The sequence below is a fragment of the Polypterus senegalus genome, chromosome 7 (assembly GCF_016835505.1).
Source record: "Polypterus senegalus isolate Bchr_013 chromosome 7, ASM1683550v1, whole genome shotgun sequence".
Taxonomy (NCBI): Eukaryota; Metazoa; Chordata; class Cladistia; order Polypteriformes; family Polypteridae; genus Polypterus; species Polypterus senegalus.
In genome coordinates this window covers 152,260,331-152,277,419 of record NC_053160.1, presented here as the reverse complement: position 1 = coordinate 152,277,419, position 17,089 = coordinate 152,260,331, and the positions used below count along the sequence as shown (strand labels likewise).

The 17,089-nt window shown below is 36.3% G+C and overlaps 1 protein-coding gene across 1 annotated transcript in view; it reads right to left on the bottom strand.

Moving 5' to 3' along the window:
• snx30 (sorting nexin family member 30) overlaps positions 1-17,089 on the bottom strand; it is a 63,705-nt gene that overhangs the window by 14,915 nt on the left and 31,701 nt on the right. The window contains exons 2-4 of the mRNA XM_039759404.1: positions 16,242-16,430; positions 5,335-5,445; positions 8-166 (exon numbers count right to left, since the gene is read on the bottom strand). Coding sequence (XP_039615338.1) covers positions 8-166; positions 5,335-5,445; positions 16,242-16,430 — 459 coding nt within the window. The remainder of the gene's footprint in view (positions 1-7; positions 167-5,334; positions 5,446-16,241; positions 16,431-17,089) is intronic.

Below are 17,089 nucleotides of genomic sequence, written 5' to 3'. Positions count from 1 at the left end.
ATCTTACCTTTGCTGAAAGAAAGACATTAAAATGGTCATTAAAAGACAAGACAGGATGGTCAGCTATTCTCTTCAAAAACTTGTCAAGTGCTTTCCGTCGAGTCTCCACAAATTCTTCAGAAAACCTATCCACGACTCCTTTCACAACAAACTTTTCAGGTAGTGGCTGAAAATATAATTTATAACAAAGAAAAAACACGCTTAACTGAAAACTAGAATCTTTTCAACATTAACCTAATATGTCTATTATCAATTATTAACTTAATTATTATTCCTCCAATTTCTGACTCCACATCTGCTAGTTGGATTTGTGGAGCTCACCATAATCTGTCTTGTGAAGTAGTGTGAAGTACAAGGAAGTTCACACCCTAGTGGACATGTTAGGTCAGGGGTGCCCAATGTGTCAATCACGATCAACCGGTAGATCACAAAGGTAGTTCAGGTAGATCATGTTGCATTCAAAAAAAAAAAGTTTTTTAAATGTTAGTCTATTATATATCCTCCCTGATCAGTGTTACATAGATCTAAAGCCTATTTTGACTGCATTAAAATTAAGACATAAATCATCCATGGTAGAATGTTCACACCTTGATCTACTTCATATTGCATCAATTTAGAGCAGTCAGTTAACATTAACATGGTTTTTAGAATGTGGAAGGAAATCGCAATAGTCAATATAAACACTAGGAGCAATGGGCCAAATCCCCACTGACAATTATTTGACCAGTAATGAAGTCAGCACCATCTCAAGCAGGAATGCAAAAACAATCTGCTTCTTATTGCAAAAATAGAACAATGTGGTGTCAGAGACACAGTTTTTATCTGTTAAAAATAGGAAATGGTTTTATGTTTCCTTTTCTGGATGCTACCTTCCGCTGATAAAAAATAAAATGAATTACATATATATAGGTCAGTTAGCGTAGCATCTATCAAGCATGTAATCAACATGGAAAAGGCAGCATTTGAGACCACCAGGTATAGATTAGTGAAGAACAGTCTTAAACACTACAAACAATGGATAACTTTTGATAGAATTGGGATATATCAGGAATCAGTACTGGCTAGGTTTTATTTAATTCATATAAAGGACATGGACAAAGATGGAAATGATAAGCTACATGTATATATTGATCAGGTTTAGGGTAGGGGATAATAGCCCGAAGGCAACATCAGAATCGCATTGGCACACATCACCCCAATCATAAATCTTTTATTTTACAATCCCCACCCATCCTACCAATTGTAAAAATCATAATTTAAATAAATAAGTCTATAAATCTGTTCTGAAATATCCATCTAATCATTTCAAGTTTGTCCAATAAATTACTACAATCAATTATTTAAATTTTCTGTTTTTTAATAGAGGGTTAAAATAATAAATAAATTACCCCCATTAATCAAAACTAAAATATTTAAAACCAGTAATAAATATGGACCTCTAAAAATATTTTTCAAAAAAGATATAAAAAGAACAAAAGCAACAGACTAAATAAATTCCTAAAATTATAATAGTATTTTTCATAAAACCCTAAACACTAAAAATACATATTTGTCTTTATTCCCCCTGAAGGCCATCATAGGTTCCCTGTCCTAAATATACAGTAAATCAAAATAGTGGACACTACATACTGACATACAATAAGTACAAAACGCTACAAATACACAATAGACAAGAAACAAAACTTTAATATCAGGGACCTGAGTGATGAATCCATCTTTAACCTCAGGGCCCTGTTTAAAGGGGTTAAGATAAGGGAAGGACTGCAAGCTCATAATCAGCCTAGAAAAGGCAGCATTGAGAGCACCAATCATAGATTAGTGAAGAACTGTCTTAAAACACCACAAAACGATAACCTTATGAAAGAAGTGGAATATATCAGGAATCAACAGCGACCAGGTTTTATTTAATTCACATAAAATACATGGACAAAGATACCAATAATAAGCTAATTATATTTATAAATAATACTATAGCACTGGTTATATTAATCCTTTTAGCTATATATATATAGCTATATATAGCTCCTGGTGGTGAGCCTAAAGTTAACAACTTTAATAAGACAAATTATTGCAGTTTGTTTAATCTGTTTTTAGAATCTGAAGTGAACTCTACTCATTGTTTATAAAATGTATAGATAATTAATTTTTTTTGATATTCACCTATAAAAATACAATTCAGTATGGAGTACACTTTCCACAGTCAATAAGTACTTACAGTTAATACATAGTCCATTATTCTTGTTAGTCAATTTTTCAAAAAAAGCAAGTTTTTTGCAAAACAAAACTACACAACTTAAAAGAGAACATGTTGAACAATTATGCACTGAGTTCAGGCTTCTTACATGCTCATCAACCTTCTTAGGCTTAACAAGCTGGTTGGGTTAAATGGGCTATTGTTGTCACAGTTATTCTAATGAGAGTACAAACTGAAACCAATAGTGACCATAACATGATCTTGGTCCCATTGACGCATTCCTAGGTCACAACAAATTTTATGTACAGAGTAAAAACTACTCAAGCTTAACTTGTATCACACACGTGCGCATAGAAGGCAGCTAAAGGGATTGAGTAAGGACAGTTCCAAGTCATACCCGGATGTGGCAGAGTGCACCGACTCTTTCTCCCTTTCCTGCAGACCATTCACAGAAGATTCCACCTGGCCCTCTTGATGTCACTTCCAGGACCAAGCCTATGGAAGACCACCTTGCCGGCTCCGGCCCCTGCGATGTCATGTCCAGGCTCGAACCTATGGTTGAAGACCGTCATGAGCCCGACCCCTCTGATCTCACTTCCTGTCTTCCCCTTTAAAAGCCTCCATCTTTTCCTTATTCCTTCAGTTCTGTTTTGGACTCTGTTTTGTGCATAGCAGTGCTATCATTTAAAACTTCAATTTGGAGCCAGGAAACCAAATATACGGGTGGCTGACCCAAGCCTTGCTATGGCTCTTTGTGGCTTTTGTGACACCTGGTTCCATCCGATTCTTATTTCTTTTGGAAAAGCAGCTTTAAATTGATGAAATTATTACAAAAGAATCTGAACAAAGCTTAGACTTGGGCAAACATGTAACAAACTCATGCTATTCTTTCCCCTTGGGATTAATAAAGTATCAATCTATCTATTCTGAGGTCAGAAGATTCTCTTTGAGATTCTGGGTCAGGCCCTGCTTGTTAAGAAAGACTGATTATTATGCACAATCAGAAAATACACAAAAGAGATTATGAAGATTAATACGATGTTAGGTGAAACACCACAATTTGTAGAGTACTAATCAAGGGGAGTTAAATTTAATGAACTTGTAAGGACAAATCAGAACAAGGACAAATCAGATTGGATCTATGGTCTGCATATTATGAAAAAGGACACTAGTAGTGGTGGAGAAAGTCGAGAGAAAAGCATCTAGACTAGGGGTTCTGAAACTCATTCCTGGGGACCCTCTGTGGCTGCTGGCTTTTGTTCCAACTGGATTCAAAATTAGTGATAAAAATTGACGTAATTTGATTAGCTGTTCTTTTTTCTCTTCTCTTATTCTACATTCATAAAAGTATGATTTTTACATTTATAAAATATTTAGAAGTATTTCTATTTTTTCAGTATCTTCAAACGCTTAACTCATTTTTTTTCTATTGGTTTAACCTTTTTCTGTGTAGTGTGCATCTTTCGTTGTATCCTAATAATGATAATTAAAAAGAAGCAGAGCAAACACCTGGGAAAACAACAATGAATGATGGAAGGCTGCAACTACTTTAGTGTCAGACGCAGTAATAACTAAATAATGGATTTCCAGAAAACCTGGAAAACAAAAATGAAAATCAGAATGTAAATATTGTTAAAGTAAAAATTCATTTTGCATATAACAGCTTAGTCTTTTTTTGTATATAGCATCACTACTTTTGTGACTCCAAACACAGAAACTGGGTAATAACAGATCACTTTATTAGGCTAGTAGTCCAATTAAAACCAGAAGCTGGTTGGAACAAAAACCTGTAGCCACAGTGGGTCCCCAGAACCAAGATTGTGGACCACTGATCTAGACCATCTAGACTAACAAGGTATTGAAGTATACCGTGTCATACTGAAAACCGTTTTTTACTTTTTGATATGATATGGATTTTTCTTATACCGCAATATCAGTTTAAATAGCCTAAACAATGTTCAGAACATGGCACAGCGGGAAACTGTTTAAGGGGGGACCTTTTTCACTGCTACACCGCAAAACACGCATGCAAAGGAGTACATGTGTTAGTGGAGGTATTGCGCGGTGAAAATGGACAGAGAACATTCCGAAACTGAAGCTGTAGCAGATGATAAAGTTAAACATGATGACACAGAAGAACCTTTGCTGAAAAACTGAGCCGTGTCTATGGTCTATGGAGATATTTTAGTTTTAAAAGGTCGGATGTGGACCAAACAACTATTTAATGCAAATGCTGTTGAGCTAAAGTTGTCACCAGAAGCGGCATCACGTGCAATTTTCTGCACCACCTTAGCTGCAAACATGCTTTAGAGTACTATGAATGTATGGAACTAAGATTGGCACCCTCCACATCCTCAGGTAAAACTGAAAAAGCTAGAGGACACTTGAGTCAGACGTCACTTGTAGACGCGTTTGCTAAAGGTACAAGATATGACAAAAAAAGCAAGCGGTGGATCGAGATAACCAACGCCATTACAATCCATATAGCTAACGTGTCAGTGGATAGAGATTGTTAACATTAACAGAAAGTGTAGTTGGTTTACAAAAATATTTACTATGTATTCCTTTTCTAAGACATGTTCAGTGCAATACAACTTTTGACAAGCACCTCTGTATATTTTGCTGAGTCTAAATGCCTCTTTGGATGGTTGAAAATATGTTGTCAAAATTATAGTTTAAGTTGTTTGCAAAATTCGTTCAATAAAAAGGTTCTATATTTTGACTGCAACTGTCATGCAATGTGATTACTTCTTTTCATTAGTTCCACCCCCTTGAAAACTATCACTTTATGGGGCCATGCAAACCTGTATTAATACTTGTGTGCACATTAAAATGTTTGTTTGTAAAATGTACAATTCTCCTGACAGTGGAACAGGTTATTCTTAGCCAGTCTACAGCAGTAATTGCAGTGGAAAATGTGGTTAACATCCACTCATACATCGAATACCGTGAAACCGGTATAATTTTGAAAAATACCGTGATATAGAATTTTGGTCATACCGTCCAGCACTAGTACTAATTGTGGTGCCCTTACATTTCATATTTCATATGTTTTATCATTTGGTATCTAAACCTCAACATTAAAAAGATTACACTTACCTATTTATACATAAAATAGTTTATTTTGGACCCATACTTACTGGGATCAGATGTGTTGGCTGAGTCTCCTCTAGCTTATTTCTCAACCAGTCAAAATCCTGGTAACGCCGCCGAACTGAATACTCGGGCAAATCAAACTCTGCCCTTGTAGTCTAGGGGGAAAAAAAAAAAAAAGATTTACTTATCATAATCCAAAATAAAAATACCGGACTTCCAAAAGTAACAAGTGATCTCAAGAATATTGATTGAAGTACGTCTTTGACAATAACACACCACTAATATCTGCTTCAGACAAGGTTTGCATTTCAGCCTGGTTTATCAAGGTAAGTATAAAGCTGAGTCATAGCCTATGGACAATGTAAATAATGTTTCCTCTGATACATTGTACTAAAGGTTTAGACCCTCACAACAACACTTCACACCACTAGATGCCAAATCGACTGATGATATTTTATTACTGGTGCCACTGAAGTGACAGTCTTCAATATCAATCGGGATTGCTTCCTTCAATGTATAACAAAGGATAAATTAAAAAATATAAAAGTTACACTATTTTCTGAGATTGCAATGTCACAGACAGCCAGGGCTTGCCCTGAGCAACATCAGAAAAAAGGCAAACAAAAACAACATTGGATGGGATAGCAGTGCATTACAGTGATGCTGTCAAGCACACACACACACCCTCATTCATAACTGGGCCAACCCAGAGTCACCAGTTTTAGATGCATGTTGGGTTATGTTTTGGTATAAAGTTGAACAGACTAATTAAAAAAAAAAATGACATCATACAGTATTTTTGGCATAGTATTCTGAAGGCTGCAATAGTAAAAGCTGTTAAAACAGTAGGTTTTGGGATATCCAGTTAAGTCTTTGTCTTTCTGGTGACTCTCTCACTCTTACCATATAGCTTACATGCAGGCAGCCACTACTGTATTTGATTTGCCACAGGGAATAGAATCAGAATTACTGAAGGCGACTAAGAGCCTTGGCACTCCGCACAGATCAATGACAACACTTTAAAGAAACATGCCCAAACATAGTTATACTGACCTACTTAACATGGCAGCTATGAAAGGCATTTTACATCCAATTCAACACTTGAATGTACAGAAAAACAGAAGGCAGCCAGACTTCAGTATCATCACATATTAGGTCTTGAAGTATTGATTGGACTTTGAGGTATGCAGACTAATTTAAAAACAAACACTTTAAAACCTAAATAAATAAGCCAATACAATATAAATAGTGCAACTCAAAATAAATACATACAGAGTCTTTTTCAATCAAAGAAAGCAGTTTTTTCATATTATAAATTTTAAAAATCGTACTGTAATTTGTGGATAGTCTACATAACTTTTAGCCTAACAAAGTTTTGAGACATTAGAAAATAACCTGACATTTTCAATTACAGCAGAGACTTTTTGAAAAGTACACAACATAAGTTATATTCAAACGTAAAAATGGAAAAATAATTAAAATAATGGCATACAAGCATAAAAGCTGGCATTTCACTAGTTTTGTAAACAGTAAGAACAATTTCAGTAAGGTATGAAAAATGTTGAATGTTGATGTGACATATTATTTGTATTGCTAGCTTCAAATTTTACTGCTTGCTTAGTAGCTCTGTCTTTATCAATGTAGGTGAAACATTTTAAGGATTTGATGTCAGATTAACATAATGCTCACTAATTTAACACCACTCTGACAATTAGATTCTCAAGTTTCTTCCAGAGGGAACATAAATACTCTCCTCACTGACATCAGTTTAGGACACAACTAAATATAACAAAAGGGTAACTTATAACAGTACTTATTATCTTAGCTAGAGTTGTGCTATAACAGTGTTAAGTGTCTGGAGGCTGCAAGTAACTTTTTTCCCTTTGTAAACGTATTCTCATGATTTAAGGTTAAGTGTAAATGAAGCCACTATCAAAATTCTGAATGCTTATTCAGACCTAAAATAACAAACAGATTATACATTTGGTCATTTTCAAATGTATTAGGTACAATTCACTGCGGTAATTATGTCATTTCAATTCAATATAACCACTACAATCAAAATTGCATTTAAAACAATAATGCTGTACGCATGCATGTGTGGACACCCCCCACAAGTGCTAAAATATGCCTTCTGCTTTACCTTGTTTTCCAGAATAGGGTAAAACAAATGTGGCAAATGATAAGATGACAGCAAAGAGCTGAACAAAAATGTCTACTTAAAAAGTGACAGGTAAAACTATTTTAAAATGCCAGTAATGAAAAGCCAACATTTCATATAATACAATAAGTAAGAGTATTACTGTACTCTGCACATGTACCAAGACTAAAACAACTAATATGTCATTATACAGCCATCTTGTACACTAAACTGATAATTGCTGGTGTCTAAGCCAATAATGTAAAATGAATATGGCATTTTTCTTGATGTGTATGACACAGTAGAGTTTACAATTGAATTCATTCATTAAATAGTTCTATTAAATGTTTCCAGTTATTTTCGAGGAGAAAATAAGAAATGCTACAGTGGTATTAAGTGGAATATTTGGTCATTGTGAAAATTATTGTTTAAGATATAAAGTTATCAAAGTGTTAATAATTTATTAATGAGTTAAAATGAAGCATCCACATTATCTGACGGGCCTTTGTTACACTCGAACAACTGAACACAAGATATTATTGAACCCACTTCTTTGAGCCTTCCATTCATTGCAAAGTTAACAACAAGAATGAATCAATTCTGAAAGCTAAATGCAGTAAAAAGCTGTCATTTTTTCTTTTACTTTCATGTAGTGCCAACTTCAATTGTAGCATTGAAGGAAAAAAAAAAACAAAAAAAACACAGATTCAAAGATGTTCTTCAGTCCTTATCAGATATGATACACCAACATAAGGAATCTGTAAGGTTAACCAATACATTTCTTCTGTTTCTAGGAATAGAAAAAATACAACCTTACTAAAATATACAAACATAAGTAAAATTATTTCTTTCTTAATTTCAAGACTAGCTGCGATACCCAGTTTAGCTCGGGGAATTTTAGGAAAACAATGGGCCTGTTATAGTGCTGTCAGTTAACTGGGTTCATTATGTAACTAAGTGCTTTTATGCATACAATATTTGTGTTTTTTTTTTTTTTAAATTTTAGCTAAAATTTTGACTTTGTTATTGACAGCAGTTTTCAGACTGTTATCAAGATAACTCCAAAACCTCCCATCATACTCCAGCGTCCCTAGTGCATAGCAAAATCATGCCGCACTACACATTGCTTCTCCATTGATAGCATGAAGGATGTGATCACTGAAGCAAAATAGGATGTCCCCTTTGAAGTCCCAATAGCATTGAATCAATAATGGGGTTTGAGGTGAGTTGATCTCCTGTGATGGCCAGATTGCATCAAACCTTGTGGTTTCCTTTCATGTAGTCTACCAAACAGACATCTTTCCACATATACACTACAGACTGTCTAGAGAATTGGGTGTTACGGTGGTTGGGTGGAGGGACTGGTGGGGGGATTAAGGGAGAAGAAGACAGACAGTTACTTCAGGTACTGAATATTTTGAAATGCTAGGACAATGCTGTTTTAAAATTTGTTTTTTCAGTACTACTCTAATACCAGTATACTGCACAACCCATGGATTTGGGACTTCAAATCCTGAGCTTGTGGTTTCAAATACTTCTAATGACACTGTGTGACCATGAGCAAGTCACTTCACCTGCCTGTGCTCCAACTGGAAAAAGTTGTAGCCATTTCTATCTCAAACATTGTAAGTTGGCTTGAATAAAGGCATCAGTCAAATAAGTAAGTAATATTTTTAGATCACTGGAGCTGCTTACTCTTGAACAGGCTATACACGATTGTCGATAAGAAAAACATTCCTACCATAGATCAAATCCTGCTTTTTCTAGTGACTTGGATTTTGTTGATGGTCATCACAACTTAAAGTGTATTCTTTTGAAATGAAATGGGTATTCATATCCAGCGCCGCTGCGAGTGGCAGCCATTCCAGTAGCTCCGTGTATGACTATATCTTTTTACCTTTTTTTTCTATTTTTCTCTATTTCACTGATCACTCCTACCACTTTCTTTATGTGGACTCGTTCCCTGGACACTTTTTACTACTTTTACTACTTGGACATGGATTTTACACGCCGAGACTCGTCTATTCAAATAGTCAACTTCAAGCGCTGAGAACAAATGCCCACGCTGGTGTGGTTCCCTATTTACCTGACGAGGTAAGAAGGCGGTATCGGGGCAGCAGAGCCAGCGCTAAGATAAAAGCCAAGCGTCTAGTGAGAAAGTGGCGCTACAAACCTTTGGTGCCTTCTGTGATCCTGGAAAATGAGAACTCACTACCAAATAAGAGCGACGAACTGGCTGTGCTGGTGAAAAATGTCAGGACTTACAGAGAATGCATTTTGCTGTGTTTTAGTGAAACGTGGCTATCAGCTAACATCCCAGATGCTAATGTGGAGCTACCCAGGTTTAGCACAGTTAGAGAGGACAGAGACGCAAGTACCAGCAGGAAGCAGAAAGGAGGAGGTGTCGCTCTCTATGTCAATACAAGGTGGTACAACACTGGACATGTAAACGTAAAAATTTCCACTTGCTGCAGGGACATTAAACTGTTGGCCGTAAGTTTGCGTCCCTATTAATTGCCCAGAGAGTTTGGACATGTTATTGTGATCATCAAGAGGTGACTGTGTGCAGAGGGTGCAGACCTATAAATACCTGAGAGTACAGCTGGATGATAAATTGGACTGGACTGTTAATACTGATGCTCTGTGAAAGAAAGGACAAAGCCGACTATACTTCCTTAGAAGGCTGGCATCCTTCAACATCTGCAATAAGATGCTGCAGATGTTCTATCAGACAGCTGTGGCGAGCGCCCTCTTCTACGTGGTGGTGTGCTGGAGGGGTAGCATAAAAAAGAGTGATGCCTCACGCCTGGACAAACTGGTGAGGAAGGCAAGCTCTATTGTAGACACGGAGCTAGACAGTTTGACATCCCTGGAAGAATGACGGGCACTGAGCAGGCTCCTGTCAATAATGGAAAATCCACTAAACAGGATCATCTCCAGACAGAGGAGCAGCTTCAGCGACAGACTGCTGTTGCTGTCCTACTCCACTGACAGACTGAGGAGATCTTTCCTTCCCCACACTATGCGACTCTTCAATTCCACCCTGGGGGATAAACGTTAATACTATACAAAATTACTGTCTGTCTGTTATACTTTCATTGTTATCACTCTTTAATTTAATATTGTTCTTTATCAGTATGCTGCTGCTGGAGTATGTGAATTTCCCTTGGGATTAATAATCTATCTATCTGGGTAATCAGCTATGTTCTCTCTAAGCACAGCCACTATTGCACCATTCCCTACCCCTCTTATGCAGCAGTTTGGATGAGCCACAATCCAAATCAATCAAATCCTGCAAGGCATTTTTAAGTTTTGTATTTCATTTTTCTACTTTGAAAGATACCACTAAATACTGATATATCAAAATGTCCTTAGCAGACACCTAGTGCCCTAGATGTACCATCCTTCCAAATTTCAGCTTTTTAACTAAACAGACAATAGTGTTTTTGTTGAATAAGTCCATCAATTTATGGTTATATAAAACATACAGTGGGGCAAAAAAGTATCTAGTCAGCCTCCAATTGTGCAAGTTAAAAAGATGAGAGAGGCCTGTAATTTTCATCATAGGTATACCTCAACTATGAGAGACAAAATGAGAAAAAAAAATCCAGAAATTCACATTGTCTGATTTTTGAAGAATTTATTTGCAAATTATGGTGGAAAATAAATATTTGGTCACCTACAAACAAGCAAGATTTCTGTCTCTCACAGACCTGTAACTTCTTCTGTAAGAGGCTCCTCTGTCCTCCACTTGTTACCTGTATTAATGGCACCTGTTTGAACTTGTTATCAATATAAAAGAAACCTGTCCACAACCTCAAACAGTCACACTCCAAACTCCACTATGGCCAAGACCAAAGAGCTGTCAAAGGACACCAGAAACAAAATTGTAGACCTGCACCAGGCTGGGAAGACTGAATCTGAAATAGGTAATCAGCTTGGTGTGAAGAAATCAACTGTGGGAGCAATTATTAGAAAATGGAAGACATACAAGACCACTGATAATCTCCCTCGATCTTGTGCTCCACTCGTGGGGTCAAAATGATCACAAGAACAGTGAGCAAAAATCCCAGAACCACACGGGGAGACCTAGTGAATGACCTGCAGAGAGCTGGGACCAAAGTAACAAAGGCTACCATCAGTAACACACTACGCCGCCAAGGACTCAAATCCGGCAGTGCCAGACGTGTCCCCCTGCTTAAGCCAGTACATGAGCAGGCCCATCTGAAGTTTGCTAGACAGCAGTTGAAGGATCCAGAAGAGGACTGGGAGAATGTCATATGGTCAGATGAAACCAAAATAGAACTTTTTGGTAAAAACTCTACTCGTGTTTGGAGGAGAAAGAATGCTGAGTTGCATCCAAAGAACACCATACCTACTGTAAAGCATGGGAGTGGAAACATCATGCTTTGGGGCTGTTTTTCTGCAAAGGGACCAGGACGACTGATCCGTGTAAAGGAAAGAATGAATGGGGCCATGTATCGTCAGATTTTGAGTGAAAACCTCTTTCCATCAGCAAGGGCATTGAAGATGAAACATGGCTGGGTCTCTCAGCATGACAGTGATCCCAAACACACCATCCGGGTAACAAAGGAGTGGCTTCGTAAGAAGCATTTCAAGGTCCTGGAGTGGCCTAGCCAGTCTCCAGATCTCAACCCCATAAAAAATCTTTGGAGGGAGTTGAAAGTCCGTGTTGCCCAGCGACAGCCCCAAAACATCTCTAGAGGAGATCTGCATGGAGGAATGGGCCAAAATACCAGCAACAGTGTGTGAAAACCTTGTGAAGACTTACAGAAAACGTTTGACCTCTGTCATTGCCAACAAAGGGTATATTACAAAGTATTGAGATGAACTTTTGTTATTGACCAAATACTTATTTTCCACCATAATTTGCAAATAAATTCTTCAAAAAATGTGATTTTCTGGATTTTTTTTTCTCATTTTGTCTCTCATAGGTATACCTATGATGAAAATTACAGGCTCTCTCATCTTTTTAAGTGGAAGAATTTGCACAATTGGTGGCTGACTAAATACTTGTTTGCCCCACTGTAGAGATTACATATATGGGTCTGTAACAGAAGGAAGATCTTCCATAGGAATCATGTGACTGGTAACAAGTGACAAGAAGCAGGCATATGCAGCAGTATTTAGTGAATTCTTGCTCTCCTAAAAAAACAATTAATCAACTGATTAACTAAGAAGCCCACCGGCATACAATACATTTACTGCATGTAGATAACAAAGGATATATGAATTCTTCACCAACTTTATTGCTCCTGCTGTGCCACATGTATCATTTAGATACTTTGCAACTAGAGAGGGTTTCAGTATATTTTCTTTTAAATCACATTTTAATGCTGTTACATTATTTTTATCTACAAATCTAAGGTACTCTATAAAATAAAAGTAAATTGTAGGAAGGAATGGAATAGCCTACATTTTATAAATAATGTGCCTACAAAAGTGCTTAATGATCATGGTCTCCTAAAAATGTATAGTTCAAAAATTATCCACACCAACTAAGGATTTACAGTGTACTAAGTGAAATTTCCCAGTGATAGCATTTAAGTTATCAGGGACACTGCTTATGCGAGACATAAAGGATACACTTGAATTTCCTCCAGCTCCAGCTAAGATTTGTAAAATAGCTAATAACTCATTTTAGATACAAGCCCTTGAAAAATTACTTACCTATCTTTTGAGTCAGTTCCTAAAATTAGCTTCTGAGGTTTTTAGAAAAATAAAGTGTCTAAAATGTAGGACAGTCTGGAAAAAACATTTATCTTAAAGAGATACTGTACATAAGCTTAAAGGCACACATAGCCTGGTATAATGAGAAGTAGGTCACCAGTGTCTTTCACAACAGTAGGAAGTAATACCCATAGCATTCACTATTAAAAATAGGTAGCAGTCCAGCAAAAGCTTTTCGTTTTTTGCACATACTGGGCTTGCCTTGCCTAGTGACCTTCAAGAAGTCTAATATAGTATTTTGGAGGGACAAATAAAAACGACAGTGTCATTTACTGTATATTGAAGAAAAAAAAAACATACAAAGAACAACTGGCAAAGACCATTAATAAAATGACAATGACTGCCTTGAGGTAGAAAATGTATTCTTACATTGATGAGGACTCAAAAATGTAAAAAGTAAAAGTTATTTAACATTGAATTAACATGAATGGTGAGCAGAAAGCAAAAAATGTACGTTTACACAACTCTTTAAATATTTGATGCTGTTATTTTTGAAATGCATTTGTACAAGGTTTTGTTTGTTTAAGTTAATAAATAACTAGAGTGTTTCAAAATATGGTATATAATAAATTCACAATTAAAAAGCGACACGTTAGTCATTTCTGAGCATTACCTATTCAAAAAAGGGAATGTAAGGCATAAGACTGCTCTTTAAAAGCTTTTTAGATAAAATGTTTTCTGGCAAAAAGACCTGTGGGAAAGTTTTGGTTTTTTTTGCAAGCATGCTCCAAGTATATTATGCATTTGTTTGCATATTACTGAGACTGTGGGCAGTAGCAGTCATTAGATATGCTATTATTTTCCATAACCTCTACATATCCTTGTTCTAAATGACTCATCTCCTTTTGGTTTACTTCCAGCAAAAGAACATCCAAAAGTAAGACACACAAAGTGTTTATGTGCCTGTGAAGAAATACTTCCACAATGAAAAGGTCATTTAACTGCCTCCAATAAGTGGCATAGAAATGTAGCATTTATGTATCTTGAAGATAGGAAAAGTCACAGTTTAAACAGTGTGAAGAGTAGGAAAGATTAGAATGGAGAGGAAAACCTTTTAAAGGTAGGTTCTAATGTAGCACTTCAACAGAAATGGAGCCATTCCAAATTAAGCAAATTATTTTTTTTTTGTCACAACTATTGATTTAAATTTATTTTTTATTTGACTTCGATGGAATGTGTTGCTTAAAGCAACACTACTTGTGGGACACGTTTAAAAATGCTCAGCCTTCCTAACAATCCAAGGCCTTTTGTGTACAATTATTAGGTAATACTCATACAGTTCTGTGGCACTTATACTTCTCACACCTTATAACTAGGGAATCCATTCCCAGACGGGTTTATCCATTCCCGGGAATTCAGGAATCCTGCATGTCATTCCTGGGAATCCCAGGCTCTCGGGGATGACACAGTGCACGGGCATCTCACATGTGAACGGTTTTAGAACGACCGACATTTATTTTTAATAAAACTACTGCAATATGTTGACACCAATAAAAGACTAATCTTATCTACAAGCAGTTCATGCTGTCATAAGTACATGTATCTAGTTCAGGGGTACTTTTAAAATGACCAGGTCGAAATGATCTACCTACACTAAAAATGCTATATTATATTATATATCATAGTTTTACTGTCAAATAATGCAAAGAGTACGCGACCCGTGTTTCTACCTTTATGTTGCACCACGACATGTGGTTCGTTTATTTGACAGCATGTAGATCGGGGTAATTACATTCATGGCATTCATAGTGTGAATCACAATCTGATTGTATGGGTGCATGTGGGATGACCAGTGTGTTAGAAGGAAAGAGATTTCAGACTGGCCGCCCTGTATGTCAATCAAGTGGCAAATGCCATAGGGAAGATATATGATAGACTAACGTTTAAACAAATTTTTTTTTGAATGCAACGCGATCTACCTGATCAGATACTGATACACTTGTTCTAAACAACGCCCACGCTTGCCGTTACTCTGAAACACTGCCATTTCAGCTTTTACTGATGCATCCAGATTCTTATCATTCTATGAAGCTAAGTTTCTTGGCACAGATAATGCGGATGCAACAGACTGACACATTGCAATTTCAAGTTGCTGTTCAAAGCTGTTGTCTGACAAACGTCAATGAAGTCTTCCCTGTCCCGGCATTCGTGAGCTGCCGAGTGCAGACTCCTCAAAGTCCACTGTACTCGGTCTTAGTCGGAGCTGGAAGACTGAAAATTGCTGCTGGTTGACTAAATTAATCTGCAAAACATTACACCGTGGGCCAAAAAACCATGCCACTTAATTATTTTCAACTATAACTCTGTTATTGCTTGATCGATTTTTATACGCTATACATGTGAGCTTGGCCATTCCCAGTTTCCCAGGAATTATAGCAGTTTCATTTCTGGGAATGCGGGAATGAAAAATGTCCGGGAATCCCGGGCTCCGGATTCCCTACTTATAACACTGCTGTTCTTGTTTTAAATAGGATTATTGGATTTTGACCACATGGTTTCATTCTTCATATTAACCTGTTAAATGTTGAAATGTCATTTTTTATGTGATCAATTGTTAATAGGCATCTTGCCCAAGAGCAATGAAGGAAGCATCTCTGAATGGGACACCATTCTATCTCAGTCTACTTTCGCAGAAACTGAGTGAAGTAGACTTGCTTATCAGCCATGCAGTTTCTTGGAACACTTGGTAGTGGAAACCCAGTTGAACACAGAGATCCTATGTAAACCCTAGGCAAGAACTTAGCCACTGTACCACCTTTTAAAGGAGTAATTAACCCAACACACAGCACCCTTCCGTTACATGACACTGTACACTATATAAGACAGCTTTATCCTAACTGCATAGTGAATCAATTATTTTATCTTACGTTTCAATATCGTACACATTGAAGACTTTAAAATAAGCTAACCAATGTAAATAAACATAAAACATTGAAAGATATACTTTATATATATATATATATATATATATATATATATATATATATATATATATATATATATATATAAACCTTCTTACCAATCTATATTACAGACGGAGTCATGTAGACCGTTTCTCACCTTTGTGTTGACTCTGTAAGTGATGTACGTTTCCATAGTAGATACATGCTTTTTAGGATCATCTACAGTAACAAAAAGATCACGGGTCTCCCCGTCTAGGTCATCATCAAGTTGCAACCTATTAAGCAAAGAGGAGGAGGAAGCAGGGCTGGAGGTGTCCACAGGGGTACCATTTGGCAAACTCAAGTCCTTAAAAATGAAAAGAAAAAAAAAAACACAGAAAAAGGGATATTTCAGCATCAAGTTTTAAATGAGGTCTTAAGTGTAGTCAAACTAACAAACTTTCTGCATAATGCAATATCTGTTATATGCCTTATTTTAATAACTTTAGAAAAAACTGATAGCCTTATACAAAAAAAGTTACATGTAAAAAGGATTTTTTTTACAAAAATATATATTTTATATGCCCACATACTAAATACCTTGACAACAAAAAACATTTATTTAAATGACAGTTCTGAAAAACTGATGGCAGACTAGAGTTCAGCACTACTACTTCTTTTGTTGTGGATATTTAGGCTTTTTTAAGCCACTTATTACAAGAACAAACACTATGCTGTATAGTAAGCGCCTGTGCTACTGCTCTTATAGGAATTCTGCTTTATTAATATTCATTCTGTTTTATATCACATTACTAATTAAATGGAGGTTGCAACTTAACGGATGAATGACAAATTACTGCAGACTGCGGTGCCTAGTCACCAAATTTAATTCAATACTAAATATAATATAAAGAAACTGGTGTCCATTATTATACAACAGATTTTAAAATTAGCCTTTTGAATGGCAGTGCTGGTGACAAAACTGAAAAACGGTACTTAAATATTATATAATTTCAGTTACTTTAA